General features: G+C 43.1%; 1 protein-coding gene across 1 annotated transcript in view; it reads left to right on the plus strand.

Annotated features, from left to right (window-relative positions):
- Window positions 1-27,678, plus strand: part of DOCK2 (dedicator of cytokinesis 2) — a 419,924-nt gene that overhangs the window by 163,974 nt on the left and 228,272 nt on the right. Inside the window, exon 26 of the mRNA XM_058282039.1 lies at window positions 5,451-5,599. Coding sequence (XP_058138022.1) covers window positions 5,451-5,599 — 149 coding nt within the window. The remainder of the gene's footprint in view (window positions 1-5,450; window positions 5,600-27,678) is intronic.

Consider the following 27,678-nt stretch of genomic DNA (forward strand, 5'->3'; position numbering starts at 1 on the left):
GATCCTTTCAGCACCTCTTATCCATTGCAGCTGCGTAATGCTCAAATAATTCCATGGATGGGGAGCTCACTGCCAGGCCTTTCTATGTGGCATTATTAATTTATCTCAATTTAAAGTTTAGAGACTTCCCAAAGAGACCTTGATTAATCTCTAAAATCTCCCAATTGACCGTTAATCTTGAATCCGTATCTTTCTAATGGGGTCTAACTATCTCTACTAGAGTACTAACAGAGTGAACTTTTAAGGAAAAACGTGACCTCAGTTCATTTCACAGTGCTGTTTTATGGCCATTCTAACAGAGGGAACATCACCCACTAGCCTATCCCAGGAGATGAAAACACTTTATTTTTTTTTCTTCTTTATTTTCTTTAAGTGTTACATTAAAATAATATGAGGTCCCATATATCCCCCTCCCTACCAACCCCACCCCTCCCACATCAACAACCTCTTCCATCATTGCGGCACACCCACTGCACCCGGCGAATACATTCTGGAGCACCGCTGCAGCACATGGACAGTGGTCCACATTGTAGTCCACTGTAAATCTGCTTTTTACCTCTTCTTGTTTCTAGTTATTGACCCCAGTTAAACCCTGGTCATTTCCTTCCATCCCAGAATATGACTGGCACACAGAGATCCCTCAATGTGTAGCTGAGTGACTGAGTGAATGCATTAACCCTGTATCGGCCTTCCAGTGGGTCCTAGTGACCCCATTTTAAAGGGGAAGAGTTTTAAATGATTTTTAGTCTTGCGTCACAAATGGCTATTTTAGGCCTTTAAGCATGTTAAGTTTTCTTCTTATACTTTAATGTCAGGACAATGGACCACACTCGATCTGTTTCTTATCATCTAGGGTCAGGTTTTATCAAATGTTTAGTTTCGGCAGAAGGGAGTTCTCCATACGTTGTGGTAGAAATAGGGCTCTAAGGGGATGGGGTGGTGACCCCAGCACCTTCACTCTCATTGCCATCACCTACAGTGCTGGAAGGGCATCTTCGAAGGCCTCTGCTCTCTGGTCTTCTCCTCCCTTTGCTACTCTGCAGGGAGATCAAATGCCTTAAAATGACCTCTTGGTGATTATCTTTTACCCAGGGGACTCGAGACAGAGTTTTTTGTGGTGTTTTGAATTCCTTTCTTAGCATCCCTTATTTCACTTGCAAAATTAATTTTTTGAGGAGGAAGGCTTTTTGGTCTTTACCTAACAAGAAGAGAATGCACATTCTTTATCTTCTGGTTAGGCTTAACTATGCGACAGTGGTGAAGGTAGACTCAGGAAGTTGAATATCATGAGGATTGTGAGATTACTCACCTTCCAGTAACAACCAGTATGCAACTTCAAATGGCCTCACATAGTTTTCCTTTTTTTTTCCCTTTTTAAAGATTTATTTATTTTTATTCATTCCCCCCACTCTTATTTTTTGTGCTTGCTGTCTGCTCTCTGTGTCCACTCTTTGTGTGCTTGTCTTCTTTTTAGAAGACTCCAGGAATGGAACCAGGACCTCCCATGTGGGAGAGAGACGCCCAGTGGCTTGAGCCACCTCTGCTCCCCGCTTGTTGTCTCTCATTATGTTTTCTTGTTGTGTCTCTTCTTTGTGTCATCTCATGGCATCATTTTGTTGCGTCAGTTTGCTATCTTGCTTGTCTTCTTTAGGAGGCACTGGGAGCCAAACCTGGGACCTCCCATGTGGTAGGCAGGTACCCAACTCCTCGAGCCACATCTCCTTCCCTCACATAATTTTTCTACGAGCATTTTGACATGTATGGTTTCCTCTAAACAACATAGAGTTGCAAAGTTACAAGTTAACATCCTTTGGAAGATAATTTTTAAAACAAATTTCTGAACATTGCAGAAAATGCCTTTATCCCTCTTTATGAATAGACCTGGACAAAAATTCGACTTTATAATGATAAAATGTGGGCTAAGCATATGTTCCACTTAAATGGTTTGCTAATTGCTATATAAATATTCTCCAACCTTCTTCCTTATCTCTCTAAACAAAGGGTAATGATTAGCCTAGTTCTTTAAATTCTCAAAAGTCTTTAGGTCAACAGTTTCTTGAGTCCAAGTTTCTCCTTAGGTGGTCTATAATTTCATCAATAATTTTAAGCAAAGCTGAGTCAAAGTTACTGGAGCCTGTGATTTCCTATTTCCATAGACCCTAATGCCTCCCACAGTATTTAAGAACGTCCCTTTTTGAATGTTATCTTCCATTCCACTTGCAAATGAATATTTGACTTACCCTTAATCCATGCGCTGTAAATTGCTTTCTGTTATCTAAATACCCATTTTCCTATGGCATTATGATGCGCTCATCAGGGACCATCTCAAACATGATCCCTTCTGTTCATTCAGTCAAGATTTGCGGAGTCATTCCTATGAGTCAAGTACCGTAGTAGGCACCAGAGATGTAGTTCCCTGCTCATGGAACTGACAGTTTAGTGAGATAAACGGATATTAACCAATCCCACTCATTAGAATTTAATTATAATTGAGCTTTGTGCTCTGAGAGAGGGGACACAATTCTCTGGAAGCCTATAAATTCTTCCATGAACCTTATTATCAGAGATCATTTTCCCTTATGAAGTCACATGACATTTTTTGACTAAAGCAGTTGGAATTCTTTGGTCACAAGCAACAGAAACTGACCCTGGTAAATTAAAAAAAAAAAAAAAAAAAGTCAAAGTATTTGGAAGACAAGCAGTAGTTCATAGAAGCAAAGGAAAAGCTAGGGAACTAGAGGAGAGGCCCAGAACGGCTCTGGGGTGGCGGCAGCAGGCACCTGCGGCGTCCTCTTCCGCGCATTTCTGGGTAGACAGTCAAGCTCCAAGAGAGACCGTACTCTCCATACAGTGTATAAGAGCACAGGCTCTGCAGCTGGACTGGACCCACCCCCCTGTATAAACGTGGACAAATGCTTCCGTACTCCAGAAAAGTGGAAAGTAATAGTATCTACCTCACAGAGTCATTGGGAGAATTAACTGAGAAAGTTTGGAAACTTTAAATAGTTCTTGGCGCATTGTAAGCACTCGATGTATGTTTGCCATGTCAGCAGTTAGTATTCTTAAATTTCCCTTAAGATTTAAATTTCATGAGGCCATCCTAACTGGGGGCTCAGGAGGGCAGGGCACCTTGTGACAGTTCTCCCAGAATTATGTCCTGTCGCAAAGTGATTCTCCAGATTAGAATCAGGGTTTTGTGCCAAAAAATACAAGAAAGGAGTATGGGTGCTGGGTTAACAGTACAAGAGATTGCCTCTACCTGCTCCCACCTGTATCTTATTCTACCTTCTGCCATTGTCCCTTATTTTCTTCACTAATTACCTCAGTTACATTTTAAGCACCTAATGGGCAAGAACCATATCTTATCTCTTTACCTTCAGCTCCAGGGCTTTCTACATCAAGGATGTTCAATAACAATTTGTTGGATTGACATAAAATGAAATTCCAGTGTATATGATTCACATCCTTGTTCAAGCAGCACTGGGGTGTGGATGGCTCAAAAGATTTTTTTATTTTCTTTTTTTATCCCTTAACATTTGCTATTTTCAAGAGAAGTATAGACACAAAGCGATATAGGTGTTAGGATATAGGGTGTTAGAAATTCCCCAGTAGTATCAAGAGTACTCTTCTCTGTAAAAATTTTAGTTTATTTGAAATGAAAGCCAGTGTATAAAAGGATGCAAGTAGTGGATTGTTCATTTTTTTTACTGTTTACACTAGTGAAAAATGTCCATCAGTAGGTGTGTGGTGAAATAAGCTAATACATGTAATAGAAAATACTGTAAAATAGTTAAAAATAATTAAATCAATCCCTGTGTGTAATAAGATGGAAAGCACGCCAAGATATATTGGAAAGTGAAAAAAAATCAAGATGCAGAGCAATACATACAGCAGGGTCCCCTTAGGTAAAAATGAGACAGAAATATAATGGCACTATATATTTTATACATAGATACATAAATAAATATGTAGAGTTATATGAAAAGATGTCGAAGGTTTATATGCAGTGAGGATATGTTATATTTATATCAGAAACAAAATAAAAATGATATTACATTGTTTATCCTGCCATAACCCACTGGATGGACTGGGAGAGAGTATGAACTACAATGTAAACTATGGTGCATGCCGTGCGGCAGTGCCCCAGGGTGTATTTCCAAATGCAATGAATGCGCCTCACTAATGGAAGGGGATGTTGATGTGGGAGGAGTGGGTGTGGGGTGGGGAGTGGTGTATATGGGAACCGCTTGGTTTTTTAATGTAGCGTTTTGTGTGATCTATTTATCTTTTTTAAAAAAAGACAATTAAAAAAACTTTAAAAAAATGATATTACATACTTTGTGCTGATCCATTTTTATCTGTATATATAAATATGTAGAATAAAGTAACAGTGCTTGCCTTGGGGGATGGGAGGGAAGAGAGGAATGGGAATTGTGAATGGTGTTCTAAGGAAATCTTAACCGAATCTTTAATGCACATATTTTTTTAAAGATCTATTTTTTATTTATTTCTCTTCCCTCCCCGCCCGCCCCCCCCCAGTTGTCTGCTCTCTGTGTCCGTTCATTGTGTGTTCTTTTTTTTTTTTTTTTTTTTAAAGATTTATTTATTTATTTAATTTCCCCCCCTCCCCTGGTTGTCTGTTCTTGGTGTCTATTTGCTGCATCTTGTTTCTTTGTCTGCTTTTGTTTCTTTGTCCGCTTCTGTTGTCGTCAGCGGCACGGGAAGTGTGGGCGGCGCCATTCCTGGGCAGGCTGCACTTTCTTTTCACGCTGGGCGGCTTTCCTCACGGGTGCACTCCTTGCGCGTGGGGCTCCCCCACGCGGGGGACACCCTTGTGTGGCACGGCACTCCTTGCGCGCATCAGCACTGTGCATGGCCAGCTCCACACGGGTCAAGGAGGCCCAGGGTTTGAACCGCGGACCTCCCATGTGGTAGACGGACGCCCTAACCACTGGGCCAAAGTCCGTTTCCCATTGTGTGTTCTTCTGTGTCTGCTTGCATTCTTGTCATGTGGCACTGGGAATCTGTGTCTCTTTTTGTGGCATCATCTTGCTGTATCAGCTCTCCGTGTGTGCAGTGCCATTCCTGGGCAGGCTGCGCATATTTTGCGCAGGGTGGCTCTCCTTACAGGGCGCACTCCTTGCACGTGGGGCTCCCCTACACGGGGGGCACCCCTGCATGGCATGGCACTCCTTGCGCACATCAGCACTGTATGTGGGCCAGCTCCACACGGTTCGGGAGGCTCTGGTTTGAACCGCGGCCCTCCCAGGTGGTAGGCGGACGCCCTATCCGTTGGGCCAGATCCGCTTCCCTAATGCACATTTTTTTCACAAGGAAATTGTAGTCAGGTATTTTCACATAACGAAAAATTATCTAGAAAATTTAAACAAGACAAACTAAACTAACTGCTTAGAGGAAGTGCAAACCCATCTGAACTGCCTTCGTTTCAGAATGCCGGGACATTCTGCTTCCTGTCATCACCAAAGAACTGAAGGAGCTGCTGAACCAGAAGGAGGAGATGCTGCACCAGACCATGGAGAAGAAGTACTGCATAGAACTACTCAACAGCATTTTGGAGGTCCTCAGCTGTCAGGATGCGGTGAGTCCTCACGATGATGTAGATGTCCTGGTCTCCGACCAGAACTGAGTTGATTAAGTTCTAAAATATTGATGCTGATGGATAGCAGTTGCAGTCTAAAGATAAAAGTCAACGACTTGCTCAGCAGGCTTTCTTTTCCAGTGACTAACTCCCATTGCTGTGAAAGATGGCTTGGGAATTGGGATTAAGCAGGTAGTGGGTTGTCACTATCTTCCTTGTTGGACTGACTCTCTCAGGGCGAAGGTATGGACCTTACTGCAGACTATCAGATGACTTATCTGTTGACTCAAACCCTGGTTTTCAGGAGATGGTGTTTTTTATTCCTACATAGCCAAGAAAATCCTCCTATTTACTTCTTTGGTGATTTCCTTGGGATCCTTTTCTCCAGTTATTTACAGTGATGATGAAAATGGTTAAAGAGTCTCTTCCTGGAGGAGCAGATTGCCCAGGCCCAGGGTCCAAGATAGAACAAGGAGTTTGGTGGTGGTAGGAAGATGGCTGGGACAGTGCTTCCCGTGTGCACTTGGTAGGCATCCTTCAGAGAATAAGAAGCGTTGGAACCTGAACAAGGTGTGAAGGATGCACCAGCCTCAGTGGGAGTACTTGGAGGGCTTCCAAAAGCCAGTCTGCAGAAGGCAATAAGCAAAATGGAGTGGTGATAGTGGTACAAATTGAGAGGCAATGATTAAAGACAGGCCTAGAATTCTTAAGACTTGGAGGAGGGAGGTACGGGTTCTTGATGTAACTCAGCTTCCTTTGGCAACTCAACCCTTGTTCTTGAGTAATTTCCAAGAGCACCTCTGTCCCTGGATGGCTCTGAATTCAGAGGTCTGTGTAGACCCAAACTACTAAGAAATATTTTCTAAGTAGTTATGTAAGCATCTCCTCTCTTTATGTAAACATCCCCTCTCTCTTTCCTCCCTAGAAAACCCTCCTAGGAGGGCTTTCTGGATGAGCTTTATCTATGACTGACTATAGTCAAAAACAGTGGACCAATATTCCTTTACTTCTCTATCTCATAGTCAATCATGACTATTGATTTCCTTGAGTGATATGCATCTTCTATCTCTTACTTTCTATTCTTGTTATCCTGGTACAGTTTCTTCTCACCTCATTCCTTAGTGGATATACTAATTTTCTTCATTCATTCATTCATTCAGATATACAAATGATGCATCAGGTACATGCCAGTCATTGGGGATACAAAGGCATGACCTCTTTCCTCAAGAAAATCTTTACAGCAATTGCAATATGCTATAAAGGCTATAATCTAGATATATACTAGGGATACTAGAGCTACACAGGACTTGTGTGTGTAAGCACTTTTGTCAAGAAAGTCTTCACAAAGGAGGTGAAGCTTCATCTTGATTTCCGAGGGTGAATAATTAATGACCACAGCTGTTATTTTATTTGCCATATTCTAGGCACTGTGCTAAAGGAATTCCAGGCATTCTCTCTCCTCATTTTGATCCTAGCTGTTGAGGATTATTATTCCCATTTTGCAGATGGAGAAATTGAAATTGATAGACTTAATTAATGCTCACGGCCACAAAGCAAATAAATGGCAGAGCCAAAATTCAAACCCAGGTTGGTCAGACGCCAAAATTCTGTGGAAACATAGACTCTTCTCTGTCTTTTTCTTCCATTTCTATCCTTGTTTTATGGAGAGGGAGTATATATGCAAAAGCTTGGATACCCAAAATTCACATCTGGTGATGATAAACACATTCACTAAAAAGCTTTTAAGCCAGTTTACTATTTGGAGTTTTAATTCTTTTTTTTTTTAAGGGAGAGTTTGGTCTTACTCTCTTTTATAGTATAGGAGTATAGGGATGAGAGGGTTGGCCCTTGATTTCTGTAGAATTCTTTAGAATGTTACTGCTTCCTGTTGAGAGCCAATTTGCAATGTTTCTTTAATGGGAAAAAAGTCGTGATACTTGGTAATATGCCAGTGGAACCCAGCTATTATGAACGAATTGCCGAGTCCTGATCTGGGTGGCAGGACAGCCCCAGTTCACAGCTAGCTGGTGTAGCAGAGATGATGGGGCTCTGGCTGTCCCCGGGGAGTGGCCTCCTGGGGTTCTGTCCTGTCACTTGGCCATTACTTTGCACATTCGGCAATACCAGACTGGTATCTCACACATCCTCCTTACTTAGGGCTCCGAGGCCAAGAAGTGAGTGGGAGGCCCTGAGCGCCCCTTGGGGGACCGTGGCATCTGGACTTGTGGAGTGTGGGAGGCATGTTGTCAGTCTTTACTGCCCCTGAGTATTTTGCCTTTATAATGAATTCAGACTGCAGGGACTACCCCATCCCTTGCCAGGGGAAGCAACTGCTTTGCCGAGTGAGTTATTAAATCCTATTTTTACCATTTAGTTTGGTACAAAATTCTGATTGTTTGGGTGAGCTTCACATCTAACCTCGCCAGCTCAAAGATGGAATTCTCTCCTCATTTCAAAAGCTTCTTCTTCCAGGAAAAAAGACTCATTCCGTAGCCATTATTACTTTGAGCTAAACAGGATATCTAAAGCCCTCTTGCTTTGGTGGATAGTGGGTGGCTGCACAGTCACATCACCGGGGGAGATTTCTAATAACTGCATTTTCATTGCCCAGGTGCCACTCCCAGGTATTCTGATTTAATTGGTATGGAGTTGGCTGGGGCACATTATAAGAAGTTTACCCAGAGGGTCTCAAAGGCAGCCCAGGTAGAGAACCACAGCTCCAGTGCAGAGGGTTTCGAGCTTGTCAGTCACCTGGACATTCTGTTAAAACACAGACTGTGGGTGGGGGGTGGCACCCCCAGACTCCTGATCATGAGCTTGGGGGTGGGTGAGTATTGAGGGTTTATTATTTTTATCCCAGGTGATACTGATGTTGGTGGACCTGGGACCAAATTTCAAACCAGGTCGCCTACTCTTTCTTCTTCAGTATTCAATGGAAACAGAGTAACAGCTGGACTCAGCCTCAGTCCTCTCTCTTCTTAATTTAGGAGACTTCTCCAGTCTATAATCACGCATCTTCCAATATGGCATTTAATAAGCCATAAAATGACAACGTCTTCAAACAAATTAATTGCTACTCACACTCATAAATTCAGGCCCACCTGGTGGCAGGGACATGGCCTGTGCAAAGATCTGGACTTTAAAAACCCAGGCCACTGGGCTGGGCAGACTCACCCCTGCCCCCCTTCTTCCCTCCCAAATCTACCTGACCCTCCAGGCAGAGGACCCTCAGGATCAGGAGTCTAGCACTGGACTTGGAGTAAACAGAGTTCCTGGTTCCAGCCCTGCCACTAATGTGCTGTGTGACCTTGGGCAAGTCAGGTAACCAACAACCTCGGGTTCCCATGTGGAAAAAAAAAAATCCAGGCCATTGGATGTGCTGTTTGATTTCTACTGGCATGGACTCCTCAAAATTGGAAACTGGGAAGAAAACAAATTTAAAAAGGCTCCCTGCATAAATGTCCTGGGTTTTTCTTCTGGTTATTTGGATCTTCTCTACTGATAAGAGCATAGCCCTTTTTTTAAACCAGGTCTTGACACCACTGAATGGCCCTCTAACCAACCCAGGCAGAGCATATGTCTGCTTACCAGACCGAGTGCCCAGGGTCCAACCACGTGTGGAAATGTAGCGATTACAGGGCAGGATGCCAAGCTTCTGTTTGGGGGCATTGTGTGTTTGGGGGATGGGAAATGATGCTTGCCTTCCATTGATTGTCATTGTTGGGGTAATTACAGCCCAGCGCTGCAGACCTGGCAGGAGGAAACTATGCTTTCCTGTTATTACCTTCTTCACTGTAGCCCTGGGTGGCCTATGACTCAGGGGAGACGGCCTTGGCATGGATGTTGATATTTTTTTAATGATAGTGTTAAATGCCCTTACTCAGTTTGCTGGAGTTGCACTTAGATATGAAAGGGGCAGCTCAGGTGAAGGATGAAAGGCTGGCCTTCTGCCTCTAGGACACCTTTTCGCCCCCTCACTAAGCAAGTTTACTTGTCAACTCCAGTTTCTTTGAGAAGCGGTTTCACATTGGCTTCCTCTGGGCCTTCCCGGCTGCCAAGTAACTCATAAAATTTAATTTTGCAGCAGACTCAGAGGGAGTTGATTTTTTCCCCTCTTAAAACAGGGCTTTTGTTTTTATGTTTCATTCCTCTAAGAGAAAGGAGAGCCGTCCTTTGGTACCCTGCTTAGCAGTCATCTGGTGGGTAAGGATGACGCCTCTTTCTGAGGAGGAAATGGTGACGTCCGGCCCCGAATCACAGAGCTGGGGAATGCACAGAATCAGCTTTAAAATATTTATATATGCTGTGAGTGCCTTGACTAAACCTGGGGGATTTTATCGAGGTACTGTCGGAGTCAGGAATGTTGGGAGATTTCTGGCATCTTGACCCATCAGCTTGGGCGCTGGCAGGGAGGCCTTCTGCTCCAACAGGGTCTCCTGCCTGGGATTTGCCCTTCCCAATTCCTCCTGCTAGAGGGTAAACTTCTACACTCTTTTCAGGTTCTCCTCACATCATACTTCCTTCCTGAGGTCTTCTCAGTTCCATTCTTCCCCCAGGTAGAAGCAAGGACTTCCTTCTCTGTTTCCCTGACGGCGTGTTCAGACCCCTCGCTCTGTGTTATAGTCCCCTGTCCGCGTCCCCCTACCAGGCTTTGAGCACACAAGCTCCCATCTCCTCTGGCCGGTCCCACCTCGCCTTGCCTCTAAAATTCCCCCAGTTCCTCAGATGTATTGCACTTCCTTACCTCTGGGCTCCTGTGCCTGCTCTTCCCTCTGCCTGTAATGCATTCGCCTCCACTCTTCGCCTAGTTAAATCCTACCTAATGTTGAGAAGCAGATTAAATGTCCCTCTCCCCAAGCCTTCTCCAGCCCTCTCTTGTGATTGGCAGCTTGTGTTTGTTCTGCCACAGCAGCCTGTGGACCCGTGGGCCTGGGAGAGCCCCGGGGACAGGGAGCGGTTGTAGCTGCATTTGCAGCTCTCCCTCCACCCTTGCCTGGCTCAGCACAAAGCCTGGCTTATGAAGCTATCTGCTGAGGGAACGACCATGACTTGTCCAATCAATTACTGGTCCTGATTTCCAAAGGTTTGAGTTGATCACACGGCTTAGTTCATGACACACCACCCTCATTGGTCTGCGTAAGGCACTCCCTTATTGTGTATTTGCGTGTGTGTGTGTGTGTGTGTATGTGTTACCTTTTATCCCCATCTCTCACTCTCATTCCCCTACCTCCCCTACCTGTTTTGGATCATCAGTCTAATGTGTTGAACATGAGTGTGTGGTTTGGGTGCATGCACTTTTCAACATGCAGAGACACACATGCATGTACACACTCATGCCCCTTCCTTAAAGAGACTCAGACACTGACAGCAAAACGACATTAGCCTTTTCAGATTTGCTAGGGCCCCATGGTGAGCAAGGGACTGAGGCAATCCCAGGAGTCATCTGGACTAGAGAGAATTATTGGTTCGCCTCTGCCCCTGACCTGCCAGTGTGGGAAAGAGCCAGACCTGCTAGTCTGGGTGTGGCTGTCTTCTTGGGATGTGTGTTCCCCATGGCCTCCCTGAGATCTGGACTCTCTGATCATCCCCGGCAGCCTGCCTGCTGCAGGTTTGAAGGGAGACTGCTACTGCTTCTTCGCATTACCATTTAATTCCCCAGAATCAATACCATTGTGCAAAAGCAGCAGGAATTTCTTCTAACCTATGTGCTCCCTATATTTCAAATGACAGACAGGGAGACAAGGCTTGCTGAAATTCTTTTGTCTCTGGTACATTCTAAACAGAGAGCAGCTAATTAAGCCCAAAACTTAGAGCTGAAATGGATGAAACTCTTTTCCCTTTGGCTGTTTCCCAAGGCCATTGTGTTTTTAAGCCTTGCTCTTCCTCTGGCTTCCATGGTGTTAAATATGCCATCCCCAGGCCAGGGGAATGGCTTTCCATGGATGGTGACATAACTTATGCTTCCCCAGCACTTTTTAACCTGCAAAATGCTTTCTCTGACATCACATTTGTTTGGTTGGTTGTTTCTGGCTAACATACGGTGAGGTAGGTTTTGTTGCCTCCATTTCATGGTGAAGAGGCAGAGTCTCAGAGAGGTGAGGTAACAATCCCAGTCCAGGGTAGAGAATTAGTAAAAGGCAGAGAGTATAGGGAATCAGCTCAGCTTGCACCAAAGTCAGCAGCTCCTCATTCCCTGCCTTGCCTTCCCATCATACTGCGCAGGCTAAAAGCACTTTCACCAGCATTGCTTCCCTGGTGGAGGGAAGAGTGAAAGCCGGGGAATCAGACTGCACCCATGTATTCATGCCACAAATATTTAGAGAGCTCCTATCATGTGCAGTCTTCTATCTGCTGGGAATATAGGGATCCCAGCTGTGCTTCTCATTACCTGTGGGACCTCGGGAAGTCCCGTAAGCTGCCTGCCAAAAGGGGGACAGTATTTCCCCAGGTGTGTCAGGATCCCAGCAAGTGAGAACATCTGTGAAAGCAGCCAGCATTATACCTGGCCTATAATCCGTCCTCAGTAAATGTGGCTTTCCTTCTCCCCTCTCTTTTCTTTTCCCCTCCTATGTTCCTTCCACTGCTCCAGGCTGCTTCTGAAACACCCCTGTCATTCTTTAAAGGGGCCAGAGGCCTCCTGGGATGATGGTACACAGGTTCTGCACCTAGGGAGGGCTCTGCAGCCCCATTAGCACTGAGAGCAACCCACAAGCCCACCCTGGTGGCCGCCAGATGCTCTGGAGCCTCGCTGGGGGGGCTGCCAAGGAGCCGCAGATGCTGCTGCTGGAGCAAAGCCTCGCCCCGCCGGGCATCTGGACCTCATAGAGGCCCCTGGAGGGACTGGAAGAAAGCAGCATCCTGCCTGCTCGGGGCTCCTTGGGGGTATTCCAGAACTCCAGGGCTCATGATCAACCACTGCGTGTGTGAGCTCTGGGACCAGTGGTGAGCTGGAGCTGGCTCTTACTGGCTCATGAGAACTGAGTGTGAAGTTTTTAGGTATCTTGGGAGGCAATTGTTAAAGATGGCTGTTATTAAAAATTAATTTATATAAATCTATAATTAAATAACTGTGTTAAAATCAAAGGTAATAAATACTCAAACTCCTCACTTCCCAATGATCTCGTTGCATTTTATTCTTATCTCTGTGCTGGAGGTTTTTGCATCTCTTGTGTCTGTAGGGGATGCTCCTGAGCATCTAACTATTTAATAGTGTGCTACCGAGCATATCTTCCCAACTCTGTGCTGAGTGACATCGTGTTGGTAGCTTGAAATCAACCACAAAGGGGCCAGCTCTAGGTATCTGGACCTTTCTTTTTTTCTTCTTGGAGAACTGGTTGACAAATAGCACCCCACTGCCTGGACAAAGGAATAATCAGAGACAAGAAAAACCCCATAGGCCCAGGGGAGCTGCTTTGCTCTTCTCTTCCTTCCAGGGTGCGCTGACTCATCACCATCTAAGGCTCCCATGGGACTGGCCGAAGAGACTGTGCTCCAGGGGTGCCATGATTTTAGGACAAAACAGACACCCAGCCTACACCAGGGAGGAGAAATGTTTCTTCATTACTCATGCCCATTCTCACTGTTCTCAACGGCTTGCTTCTTAATGGTGTTGGAAACGTAGAGGCTTTCCACAGGCCAGTGGGAAAAGAGAGGGCCCAGGTGAGGGTACCTGCCGGGTGGAGGAGGGGCGGGCCTGCCCTAGATCTGCTAGGTCTCGTCCGTGGGAAGGGCAGGTTAGACAGGGAGGCTGTTATCTTCCGCCTCAGTATCTTTGGGCCTTAAATATTTAGGATTTAAAAATCATTAGACGTTCATTTTTGATTGCCCAAACATCACAGTAATAATTGATTTAGGCGAGGACCATGGCTAGAAACTAAAGTTAAGGGGCAGAAGTATGGTATATTTGCACAGTCGCAAAGTATCTGCCCCACGTATCCACTTTTTAAATAATACGGGGGTGATGGTGACTGCAGTGGAGAGGCCTGGCAGGCGCCTCCTTAACCAAGGGATCAAGGTGGACGTCACTGGGCGTGAGGCCACCTGCATCTGGGCCCTGTTCCAGGGACGTGGTATCGCTTCCGTGTCTCATGATGAGGAAAGATTACACAAACCCAAATTGAGGGGATATTCTACAAAATAACAGTCCAAGACTCTTCAAAAATTAAATCGTGAAAGACCAGGAAAGACTAGATGGAGTCACAGGTTGGGAAGGACTACAAAAGGCAAGGTGGGATCCAGAACTGGACACTGGAGGGAAAACAGGCACGAGTATAATAAGGGCTGCAGTTTAGTTAAGAGTATTGAACCAACGTGAATTTCATGGTTTCATCCTTATATTCTGGTTATGGAAGAGGTTAACCTTAGGGGAAGGTGAGTGAAGGGTCTGTACTAGTTTTGCCTCTAAAATCATTCAAAAATAAAAAGGTTTTTGTTTTTTTTAAACTTTAAGGGAGGATTTCCTACTTACAAAGAGTGAGTTTTGAGGGTGAGTAGTTCCCCAAAGTATGCCTGCTCCAGCGTGATGGGATGCTATCAGGTAATGGATTTCTTCTCTGCCTCATCAGTTAAACCAGCAAATTCCACAGACAAATGACTAGCCTCACTCGAATATGTTGCTGCTCGCAAAATACCTGATCACTACTCCAACCTTGGGCCCGTGTGACCTCCTGCCCAAAGCCCTGTTAGTAATTACTTGACAAAAGCAACATTTAGCAGTACCAACCCCAGACTGGAGCCCGGGCTGAGCTCTCGGGACACGGGGCATGGAGGAGCATAAGAGCCCCTTTGTCCTCAAGGGCCTCACAACCCAGACCTTTTCCCCGACCGCTTTGAATGGGGTGGGGCTTGAATATCCCTGGGTCTCTGCCTGGCGAGCTTGGAAAAGGGGTGGTTTGGCATTGCTTAAAGAATGATCTTCAAGTCATTTATTCTCAGGGGCTCCACCTGGAAAATTAGAAGACAGCTTTTGTTGACGGTTGACTAGCACTCCTCCCGATAAAGCTAATAATCCAAAGATTTCCATTCCATTGGCACCAACTAGAAATATTTCTTGAGATGTTCTTCAATATTCTTCTGTCTCCCATGACCAAAGCATAAAGGAATTTGCCAACAGGCAAACCCACGAGGTCCTCTCTGTACTCCCTTCCCCCTCTTCCATCCCACACCATCCTGATGGCCTCTCAAGAACTGGCCTAGGATTAGCAAGGGAGGCATGTGCCTGCTGCAAGGCAAAATATAAAGGAGCGCCCGAAAAGTCACTCATCAGGATAAATAATACTTCAATGCAATATGTTTTTTTAAATCAATATTTTGTTCATCGTGGGTTTTTTGTGTTTTTGTTTATTAAAATAGTGCATTTGGTTTTATCTCAATAGCTGAGTTTTTTTGGTTCCCCTTAAATTTTGCTTTCTGGATGGGTGCCTCTCGCCTAACTCACACCTTAGTCCTGGCCCTGCTTTGGGCCTCTGAGCACCACTAGCTACCTGCAATACAAGAGCTGGGCTCTGGTCAGTGAATAAGCATGGAAGCTTCCAGGAGTGGAGAAGGTATCTTTCTGTTCTTCCCTTAAAACTGTGGAGGGGCTGTGGAAGGTGCCTATCTGCAGGGAACCCTTGCATAAAAGCACTCATTGAAAGGAACAGCCATTTACACTCTAAACCTTTACTGGGCCAGCTACTTCCTTTCCAAAAAAGTGTTTCTTGCATAATGTTTGAATTAAATCTCCCCTTCACAGTTGGGAGGCAGGAGTTAAAAGCCCGTGTGGCAGCAGAAAATATGGCTGTGTTTGGTCCAGGTTACAGTTGCTGAGGGAACTATAACTTTGATTTGCTCAGCTGGTGTAAATGTAAATTCTTAAGTGAAATGTGTTAAGCAAGGAAGGAGGGGCTCTATTTTTAAGGATGCTTTTGATCCACAGCTCTGATATAGCGCCCCAGCTGTTTATACAATCTGGGGACAGCAAACCCGATTGCACCAGGGAGACTTCCAGCCAATAATCCAGTAGTTCTAGCAGGGACATTTTCTCAGGAAGATTTTAGATAACTTTAGTCTTAGAGATAAACAAAGCTGATTTCCAGCCCCTACTAGGAAATAAAATGTTTAATTTCAGCCCAGTTTCTCCAAGCAACCTAGCATGCTAAAATCATCTTTGACTATTTATTCATTGCCTTTTCTTCTACCTGGAATCCAAACTCGACTTAGCTTTTTTCTCCAACCACATTTCCTACTGTTTCAGCTGACATTTTTCTTGCATTCTGGAGAGCCTAGTCTTTCACCCTCCCACCAAATGTTCATGGTCTTTCCTCTTTCTTTGTCCTTACCCTGTTCCTTCCACTGGAAGGCATTCTTTGTTTTCCTTCTCCTCTCCTGTCCCAAATGCTTCCAACCGGTCCTTCCCAGCCTGAGTCTAGCCCACAGATATATTTTGTTTGGCATGCAGAATTATTTAATAAAACACACAGGTTGCACTACTCCCCATTGTTTTCTAGATGACTAGAATTCACACATTGATGATGCTATTTGCTCAGCGCCTGTAGGCATCTGAAGTTTTGACCCCTGAGAATCAAAGCTTACCTTTCTTTATAGGCCCAATCCAATTTTCCTTTCTATTATGAAACAGTCCTAGATTCCTTTAGCCCTATCTTATTTGTTGCTGCTTTCTGACAACATGTTGTTCTATGTAGAATTTGGCACTTAACGATGTGCAGTATTACATTTGCTTTTGTTATGTTAGCCCTATCTGTCCCATGTGAAACAGAACAAGCCCTTTTTTGGCTGTTAATATTTTCCTTTTCAACTAAGGCAATGTCAATTCATCCAACAGTTCACTAAATATTAATTAGGCACCTGCTGTTTGTCGGGGATTCAAACATGACTAAGGCAACATTCCTACTCGTTTGAGTACTTCCAGTACTTCCCAGCTCTAGTCCTTGATCTCAGTGGCCCAGTTACCAAGTCAGAGCACACATTGTCCTCTCCTTTTCTCCACAGTTGATACTCCTCCCTCTGCCACAGTGAACTCTCTCTGAATATCCAAGTCAGAGTTGTCTTTTTAAAAATTTTTTTCATTTGTTTTAAGATTTATTTTATTATTTATTTCTCTCTCCCCCTCCCCCAGTTGTCTGCTCTCTGTGTCCATTTGCTGTGTGTTCTTCTGTGACTGCTTTTATCCTTATCAGCGGCACCAGGAATCTGTGTTTCTTTTTGTTGCGTCACCTTGCTGTGTTCCCAGAGCTGTCTTTGGAAGCCTGGATCAATTTTTCTTGTCTCTGACTCAGAAATGTTCCCAGATATCTCCCCTTTTCATACCAGAATGGGTTCACCCCAGCATCCTGTAAATTTGAGATGGGTTTTGATTTATCACAAGTGACCTTATATGTGGCCCTGTAAATGGGTTACAGATGCTCCAAGGACAAGGTTGAACAGATCTTATATTTCTCCCATATTTCTGCACTGCCTGGGCATAATGCCAAATTCTGAGCAGATACTCAATAATTAATTTTTGTGGTTTGATTGATCCTCCCATCTTCAATTAGTCTACATTCCAGAAATACATGCTGACACTAATTTAATTTTTTTTTTTTTTTTTGCTCAGCAGAACCTAATGAGAAAGGTAATTCTGCTGCTGTTGCATTAAAACATCATTTAAAGAGTAGGTACCAACTTTTAGTATTGTTGTGCTCTGAAAGTTGTTTATACATTGATTTAGAATTCAGCATGCATGTTCCCACAGAAATAATGCAGAAGGGGTGGATCCACTGACAGGCCAGCCTATGAGAAGCTGTACAACCAATAATGTAACTGAACGGAAAAGAAGAGCCTCGCATTTACTTGTCCTCATTTTGCGCAGTTTTTGAACATTGTAGGTACTTCATCTTCTCTGGCACACACCTCTCTTTCACAGTGTCTCTTTCCCCATCTATCCTATAAGCCCCATGTGTTCATGAATATATCTGTCTTATTTACTGTCATATCCTAACACAGTGCCTGGCTCCTACTGAATACTCCTTTTTCCGACACGTATTGAGTTTATTATTTATTGACACCAAGTGAGTTAAATTCTAGTTGAAAGAGTGTGGACTTTGGAGGCACACCGTCATAAATTCGAATCCCAACATCACCACTAACTAACCGTGCGATCTTGGGGAAGTTGTGTGGCCTCTCTGAGCCTCAGCTTACCTCATCATAATGCTTCATTAATCGGAATGCCCTAGTTGTTCTTGTCTTTACAATCCCTTGAAATGTATTTGGTTAATTAATTAATGATGCCTGCTATTAGTTCTATTTTGGCTGTGGTGGCGATGACAGCGAAGGTGGTGATATTTAGTGTCAGGGCCTTTTGGCAGCTTTCAGGAAGGTGTGAGTTCTGTTCCCAGATCTAGTTCTGACAGTTTGTGTCATCGGAGGCAGGTGACACCAACATATCTATGAAAGAGCGATGATGGGTTTCAGTTCTTTTCCAGCCTTTCCACCTAAGTATACTTCACAGCAGATAAGTAGATATGAACTTTCAAACTTCTGGGGGTGGAGCCCAAAGTCGAATTTATTTGCTTTTGAGCATGTATTTATTCTTAATTAGTCATATATACTTTATATCCTAATTCATAATGGATCCATGTTTTTAAAATTATTGATATAACATCCTTAATGAACCCTACTTTAATGAAGGTATATACTTTATATACAGAAGCCAATTGATTTTTACCAGAATCTTGTGGATAAGGTGCTATCATTCCCATTTACTGGTGAGCAAACTGAGAGGCTTATGGGAGTTTAAATAAACAAGCTCAGGTTACACACAAGTTAGTGGCAGGGCCAGAATTCAATCTATCTACCTCTAAAGCTTTCCTCTACCCTTGATCAAAGGGTAAATACAAACAGGAACTTTGCTTGGCCATCAAAGATGTTCATAAAAATGTATGGACATTAACTAGACAAAGCAGAATCTAAAATTGTCTGCATGGTGTGGGAGACCCTGCGTAGAGATTTTGCATGCATTAGGACTTGAAAGCATCACAGAAGGCTGCAAAGTTGGATATGTTGCAGTGGTAAACTTGTGAGTACATTATTTCATTTTTGTTTCTGGTAATGTTTATGCAATAAATAATAAATGTTTTGAAGAGTACCCTGCATAATTTAGAGGCACAATCTGAAAGGATAAGCAGATAGTTGAATTTCTTAGACATTATCACATCTTCTGGGCATTTTTGTGAGAGATCGGAAATGTAAAAATGCAGGCAAAGCTGGTATGTTTGTGTCCCTCTCTGAATTGACATGCGAATAAATGACTTAGCACATCTCATTTTGCATAAACCCTGAATTGAGCCAATAAAGTGCATTCAGAAAACTATTATTCACGCATCCACTCGTTCTTCCATCCATCTGACCAACCATCCGTCCACCATCCGTCCATTCATCCATTCACACATTTATTCACGTATTTATCCAGGAACTTATTGCTTACTCTGTGTCAAGTATAATGCTACACTTTGGATATATTAAATTGAAAGATGTGATCCCCTACTCCAAAGAAATATGAATGAGGTTTTGTAGGAAGTCACAGGAACAAAGGCTTCCTGATTGCTTTCTGTGGGAAGGAGAAGCTTTCCAAGAATGGCTGTGGGAGGACCTGGGAGGGAAAAAACCTCACCAGACCCCAAGGACTGAACTCTGTCAACGAGCTGCCTGCAGTCCAAGTCTAAGGTGTGGTGAATTCTGCTTTGGGAAGAAATCACAATGGTGGGAAAAATATAATTGGAATTCTAGGGAGCAGGTTGGAATCCAAGAGGTGTCAAACTGACTAAATGTAAATGAGACTTAAAGTAGGTCCAAGGAAAGGAGTTGGTAGGGAGAATATATAAAGTATTTGTTATGTGTAATCAGGTATCCTTTTAATATAGGAAAGAGTTCTAGACCTTATCAGGTGCATTCTGCTCCTGCCTAGCACCGACATCACTCCGATTAGAACATCTTCCCAGACTCCTCTATACTGGGTTGTCTTTTCTCTGTGCTTCCTTGGCAGTCTGTGATAACATTATCATGGCCCTTTCTTCCCTGAGTGCTTCTTCCCTAGTCATACATTTCCAACAGACTGTGACCTCTTAAAAGCAGGGACAGGGTTTTCTCTGTCCCTGAACCTCCAACACCAAAGACAGAGCAGGGAGTGGAGTGAATCAGTGGCACTAGACTCCGGCTGCAGGTCAGAATTATGTGCAGAGCTTTCAAAAATTAGCAATGCTCGAACATTGCCTCCCAGAGATTTAGAGTTAGTCTGGGGTGAACCTGAGCATGAATATATTTGTATATTTAGAAACTCCCCAGGTTATTCTAAAAAATGCAGCCATGGTTAAGAACTACTAGCGTAGATGCTTAGAGAATGTTTCTTGAGCTGCTGAATTATAATGAACATTAGCGTGGCCATCTGATTTTTAGGAGAGCAGGGGTTGAAGGGGAAAAGCAGCCTGATTTTAGGCAGCTTCCCAGATCAAAATCCACTCTGGACTGCAGAAACATGGGGAGCAGAAGACTACTTCTAGATGCTACACACTTATGTGGAAGAAACAATGTAGTGCCAAGAATAAACACATGGATTTGGCTCAAAATTAATTGCTTATATTAATCAACAAGGGTAAGTTCTCACTGGCTGAGAATACAAGGAGGTTAAACCTTCAGAGGAAAGTCTTTCCTGCTTGAAGCTGCTCAGAGAAGGGTCAGAGTGATGGGTTGAAAGAGGGTACACTGAGTATTTATAGAGACTGAGAAGTGAGGTGGCCAAGCAAAGCCACCAAAAACCATAGATCAAATTATAAAATTTGGAGCAAATCATGAAAAATAAACAAGCTCTCCCTCTCCCTAGTATATATTTTAGATGTAAAGACTGATCAAAGAGCAATAGTGGAAGAAGAAGAGGGAGCACGTAGTCTAAACCATCCTGAGTTAGGTGGGGATGATGGTATTATAAATGTGATAGAACTTTAAAAGTATGTTGAAATCATCAGTCACAACTAGGAACTAGGAAACAGTGAAAAAGAAAACATAATTTTTCAGCATTGAAACAAAGACGCACACTCAGGAGATGGCAAGAAGGAAGTGGTAGGGAAGAAGGGAGACTCAAGACTTTCGGTTAGAAGAGGTTAAACAAGAACCATGAGAGTCTCAAGATGTGGAGAAGCACTCTCATTTTATAGGCAGTGATTTTATCAGCACCAAGGAGAGAGGCACGGAGACTGTTGTTTGTTCTTTATGGAGATTGGTTTCTGGGGAGGGTTTTAATTATATTCAGTCTGAGCTGAAAAAGCTGCAGTGATGTCTGTGAAACTGTACACTTAGATGAGAAGATGCATGTTCATTCCTCAGTTTTTGGTCTTTTCTGTCCAATTCTCTTGCATTTAAGATTGCCCTATTTCTTCAGTCCTTTTCCAGAAAAGGAAAAGAGGTTCCAGGGTAAGGTTTCAAAGTTTCCTGTTACTGGTAATTTTTCTAAAGTTTCTGGAATATTCCCTTTCCTAAGAAAGGGCAGGGCTATGAGGGGTATTTTCACTGTGGGAAGCAGAATAGAAGAGTGGGTGTCCTTCTGGATTCATTTCTGCCCCTGCCTAAGAACCTCCTAATTCTTTGTGTGACATCAAGCTGCATCATTAGTATGGTTGAGGAAGTCTATGTCCAGAAGCTTCTAGTTTTTCCATCCCAGTTCCATTCTTCCATCTAGGAATCCTTTCTTACTCTCTACAGCAGTTACCTTCTACTCCCTTATGAGCTCCTCTAATGAATTAAATCTACATCCACTTAATAAAAACGTAGTCATTACCTATTCTGTGCCAGGTAATGATCTAGGTGTTGAGCTTAAAATGATGGCACAGATCTAACCCCTGACCGCAAGGAACCCCCACGTGACTCACTATCTTATTTGTTCAGCAGTGCGGGGTGGGGCGGGACAGGTTGGAGTGGATATGTTATGACCCCTACCTAATATGTTAATGCTCTCAGTCAGGGCTGCATTTTAAAAAGAGAGATTTCCCCTAAAGTCAAAAAGTTCATTCTATCCATGGAACTTCAAATATCAATAAGCAGCTGGAGGTGTATTTGGGAAACTATCTTGGTTGGGGAAGAATCATGCTGCTCTCTACAGACACCTGCTTTATCTGTGCCTGAAGCCATCCTGGTATTGGCGATGAAGGCTAGAGATAAAGCTGAGGCATAAAGTAAAAGGAGACAATGAAACAGAGGAGAAAGGCTAGACTGCAGGTACAGGGGGAGGGTGAGAGAGGAGGGAGGGAGGGAAGGAAGGAGCTCATTGGGAAGAGGGAGCGTGGAGGGGTGGAAGCCATGTGGAGGATCGCTTCCTGGATGAGCAGTAGTAGAAGTCTTTACCACCAGGGAGCCCTTTTCCTATCATGTGCCCATGGATACAAGTTTTAAAATATACTGTCTCCAAACAAGCAGCCTATATTAAACATTAATTGATAATTAACATTTTAATAATATATAACCACCATTCAAAACTTTCTGACCAGCAGAGTAAATAGGATGACTACCTAGAGTTTATCTTGTTCTCATTCAATCAAGGAATCTCAGCATTTTGATTATTCCATGTGCTAATATTGAAGATGAGTGATTGTATAATTCCCATTAAGTTTTTTGGAATAATACAATTAGTTCACAGACCCCTATTTCTGCAATAGAAGCCTTAAAGGAGTCCATTGCTACAGGGCCATTTGATCATTCAATACAGTTTTCACTTACGCTTTGACAGTTTACTAGAGTGTGGGTACGGACAGCAGGGCCTCTGCGTGTATTGTCTCCAGGTGGTTGACACCAGAATATGAAAAATGCAAATTTAAAAATGAATACTTGCTTAAGTATCTATTTGCAAAACTAATAGTGTGGCAACTAATCAAATACAGCTCGATTTTTATGTGGTTGTGTTTAAATAATATTTATTTGTGGATGTCTTTTTCCTTTAGTATCTTTGGCACATGATACGAGGTAGAGCCTTCACAAGCATGATTATCTAGGGCCTGTTTTTTTGCACAAAGAGCTCAAGAAAGGAGGCTGAGTGATGCAAAGCAAGGATCTGAAAGGAGATGAAACTGTTCTTTCTGGAAAGCAGCCTGCAGTTACAGAGAACATGCAAGCTGTAGACTCAAGAGACACAGATTTAACTCCAGCTCCATTAATCCACAGTTCTGTGACTTTGAACAAGTGCCATAAATCTCATAGTCTTTTTCATTTGTAACATGGGAAGAACCAATGTATTACCTTTATAAGGTTATTCTGCAAATTAAAGGAGATGGTGCATGTAAAGCACTTATAGTGCCTGGCATATATTAGATGTTCAGTAAATATTGGATGATAATAATTAGTATATTCTCATTTTACCTTAAAATAGGCTAATACTTATTCCTACCATTTTTGTGAAGGCACATTACAAACACTATACAGCCCAGCCCTTTGCTTGGCATGTCATAAGTATTTAACAAATGCTAGTTCTATTATTTATCTATTTCTCCTTGAAATATCCCTATAAACTCCTACTGTTTTAAAGAACAAAACACAATAGTACAGCATCTCAGGGGTACATCTTCATAAATGGCTCCAAACGGTCTTAATTCATCAACATCAAGATGTTGGACTTACAGATCTTGGGAGGTTTAATTTTTTTCAGCTGTAGGCTGCAGGTTGGAGGTCCCAGTATATTTTAACAAAAACCTTACAGAGCAATTTACAGGATCTGAATAAACGCAACATTTTTCTCTAAGCAAGATGAGATTTTTTGTTGGAGGCAATGGTTTTTTGTTTGTTTGTTTTTTATCCCTCTGGTTGCTCTGAGTACATTTTCTTCACCTGCCCAGGAAATGGAAGTTAAAGGCATTTGATGAATGGAATAAAATATTTCAGAGTTGTACCTTTAAAAAAAAATAAAAACCTGTGTTACTTTGTAGCACTGTTCTGACAGTTTTGTATTATTGACAACACATTCCAGCTTGTGAGCACCAAGGTTACACCTGCAGCTCCAGCATGGAGTGTGAGGTCACAGATGGGGAGGGGGAGTGCCAGGCCCCCCAAGTCCCTCAACCCTCAACCCTGCCTGCAGCAGGCCAGCAAGCCCGGGCATACAGCCACCCAGGCTCCTGTGAACACGAACCCTTACGTTTGTAGACCACCTTCCCTTTTTTTTCCAATTGGGAAATTGCTGTTTTTTTAAAACATAATAATACATGGTTATTGTGAAAATTTCCAACAAACCAGAGCAATTAAAATTAACCATGTAACCTCGTCTCTTTCCACCACTCAGCCCTACCGTTGTTCATGGTTTGCTATACATTTTTCCTGCCTGTTGGACCTAGAAAAGCATTTTCCAAAAGTGTAAATGGGATCATATTACACACGGTGCTCTGTAGTCTTTTTTTTTCTGACTTATATAAGGACATCTCTCCAGGTCAAGACATATCTACCGTATCCACCATAGCCCATCATGTGGCTACACCATCATTTATTTAACAGGTTTGGGACATTCATTCAACCTGCTCCCTACACATTCAGAGGTTATAAACAATATTGCTACCAACAGCTGTGGACACCAGTATCTTAGGGTGTGTTCATTTTACTGTTCTCTGTGAACACATTTATGTAATGATTTATCGTCTACAGAGTGCTGCCACATCCGCTCATTTATGTGATCCTAGGGAATGGAGGCAGTGTGGCCAGCAACCTGGACTCTGCAATCAGGCAGGCCTCGGTTGGATCCTGGGTGCACTTACGCAGTGTGTGACCATGCCGAGAGTCTCAGATTCCACTTCTGCAAATTTGGGATAATAGACGTATTCCCCTCCTTTCACAGATGCTTGCAGGGTTCCTTAAGCCCATGTATGCAACGTACTTGGAGTACAGAGCAGCTAGCAAAACTTGAGAAATACCAGGGTCAGTGCTGGTGCTAGCTACAGAGCCTCAACACAATTCTGATATAGTGGGCGCCTTTATGCTCAGTCTGCAGAAGAAGTAACTGACGCTCAGAGCGGGAAGACTGGTGAAGGCCAGTGACAGATGGGGAACGAACATAGAAAATGGTAGCTCCATAATTCTCTGTGTAAGGATGGACTCTGTATTTGCAGCACACTTTTCATAAAACTGAAAAAAATTGCCAGAAGGGTAATGGAGGGACCAAAGCACTGCTCTTTTCTGGCACTGCCATCATACTCTGCATTGTGGCACGAGCATGAGAACTGGAATTAGGCCTGAGCTTGGGGTCAGGCTTGGCCACCTATGAGTGGCTTGTTCTTGGGCAAGTTACTAATCTTCTCTCATCCTCCTGTTTTACATCTGCAACTTCATAAAAAAATTAAATGAGGTTATAGATAGAAAGTCTTTATGCATAGGTCCTGGTGTATAGGTTGTCCTCAAACCTTGTTAGGTACCAGCAGTGTCAGAAGTAGGTCACACATCTCCTTTTCCGGTTTGTCATCTACTGCCACCGACTAGGCCGCTCCCCTTTTAGAGAAAGCTAATCCGAGCTTCAAAGGCACTTCATGACAACATGCAGGGATTGCCCAATTCCCACCTGGAAAACTAGTCTCCCAGAGGGTATGAGAGGCAAAGATGATGGGATATGGCAAAGTCACCCCCCCTCCACAGTCCGGCTGCCCTGAGTCCCTGGGATGCCTCTGTTGCTTGCTTCAAGCAATGAGGTATTGGTGCAGTAAGGTCAAGTCTTACAGGGCAGAAACCAGTTCAAAAAGGGAGAAAGAAGACACCTAAACCTAGAACTCAGGCCAAAAAATTATATTACCTCTAAGAGGGGAAGAAAGAGAGGGAGGCTGTGCTTTAGACGATAACTGTTTCCGTCTTTTGAAAATTAGATATTCTATTTCTAGGTGAGTTTGGCTACCTTCAGATCATGTAGTCATTGAAAAGACCTCGCATATGGGAATACAGAGCAGAGAAAAATAATAGCCTTCATAGATTGCAGCCGTTTTCATGGTCAGGACATGCATTCTTTCTTTTTAGTAAAATAAATAACTGTGCCTTTGAATTTCACTCTGTAGCTGTGACCTTGTGACCTCCATGTTAGTACTGAAAAGGCCTAAAGACAAAGCAGCTGGAGAAGCTGGATCTGTCCTTGGCATGAGCACAGGGACCAAGGCTGCCGCGGGGTGGAGTGGAGGGAGAAGTCTACCTGGCGTTGCTCAGCAGAACTGAGTTTTCGTTCCAGCTCTAATCACATCAGCTGTTGCATGCCCGTGGTCCCCTGACCCTGTGCAAACCCCTTTTCAGAGCTGGGGTTATTTTCCTGTAAAACTAGGGGGTACACTAGAACTGTTTCCCAAACCTCAGACATTTGCATAACGCAATTATCCTTTTTTGTGCTATTTTTCTTTATCACATGCTTTCATTAGATTAACTCACTTATAAATATTTAAACATGAAAATTTAGGATATAATCCCATGTAAAGACGGTAGATTGCACATAGGCGTATGTTTTTGCTCCCTCTTGAAACCCTACTGAAATGAAAAGTTAAGGGATTCTTTTTTAAAGGAGGTAGAAATCATACAGAAAACTGATAAATGACTTAGCAGACCCAAGAAGACAGATTCCTAAGCCAGCAGCGTGGAAAGCTGAGAACCCTTCAAATGTAGAGCAAAGATTCCCCAAAAGTCTCAGGAATCAGTGGTCCCAGGTACCTGTGGAACTGGAAATGAAGGTGCTCGGATAGGGAGCCTCCATTGAAAGTCTGTTTAAGAAGCATCTGTCTCCATGCAGTTGAGTTACTGGGGGGTCATTCTATATGAAGGGTAAAACAGAGGGTATCTGGACTAAGAGACACCAGGCACAATTGAGGGCGGAGAGACCTACTTACATCATGTCGGAAACGGAAACCCCCACCACTTGCCTCCCGCTCAACTCCTAGCATGCTGGCACCGGATCCTAACCCACCAGCCAGAGATGGGAGAATTTGTGCCCAAGAAAGAAAGGTTTGCATATATTGATAATCAATTCTCTCCCAAATAAATATCCTGACCAGATGCCCCTGTAGTAGACAAGCTTTCCTCCCATGCTCATAATTGCTAATCAACTTTAGAGTCACCCACAGCGAAATGTGAACATACAGCCAAGGATGGACAGAGAGCCATGGTAAGGCTCTTAACGTTAAAGTGCGAGTACTGCGAAGGAAGCCTAAGGGAAGAAGAGTGACTTGGAGGAGGCAGAGGCTCTGGGAGGCGAAGAAAACCTCAAAACAGGCAGAGGGAACGTCAACACACAGGAGAAAAGGCCATCGCTAATGAAGAAAAAGATAGTATAAGGAACAGAGAACTGAAAAGAATCCCTGACTTTTTTTCCAGAATGCTTTTTCCTTTTGGGAAAATAAAAAGTTGTACAAGAAATGAAAATTTGTCATAGTTTACTTTATGACTTGAATGACAATGGCATTTATGTAGTCAAAATAGTATAAATGCTAAATATCGGTGAAAACAAATTATAGTGTAACTATATGAAAGGAAGGAGAAATGGGAAGCATGAATTAACAGAGTGAGGGGGGAAGAGGGTGAAATTCTTGTCTTTTATAGTGAAAAGTTAATAGATAATTCCAAAAAGTGAAAAATTAAAAAAAAAAGTCATACAAGTAGGTTATTGCAGACATGGTTGTAAATAACAATAATTTTAGTAGTTAAAATATGTGAAAAATTTCCTCTGGTGGTGAGGTGAAACATGAGGTGGGCAAAAAGAATGACATTTTTTGCCTTTTGTGAAATGAACCTTAGAGAAATTTTCATTTTTAAAAATACATATACATTTATACTTCAATAAAAATAAAAATTTATTTCACTTGTCCTGAGTACCCGTGTCACTTGTGTAAAAAAAAACTCATGCAATTAATGAGCATGTGCCAACATTGTATTTACCTGATAACTTCAGAAACAAGCCAACCACTAAGAGGACTGGTTAAAAAAGTCTTTAAGATTCTGAATTTTTATAGTCACTTGGAGAAGTGATGCCTATATAAAACTGATATTTGATATAGACAGGTAAAATATCTCCAGTACAATAAAACCATAATCTTTGGCAAACCAGCAAATAAACAAAA

The sequence above is a fragment of the Dasypus novemcinctus genome, chromosome 2 (genome assembly GCF_030445035.2).
Source record: "Dasypus novemcinctus isolate mDasNov1 chromosome 2, mDasNov1.1.hap2, whole genome shotgun sequence".
Lineage (NCBI taxonomy): Eukaryota > Metazoa > Chordata > Mammalia > Cingulata > Dasypodidae > Dasypus > Dasypus novemcinctus.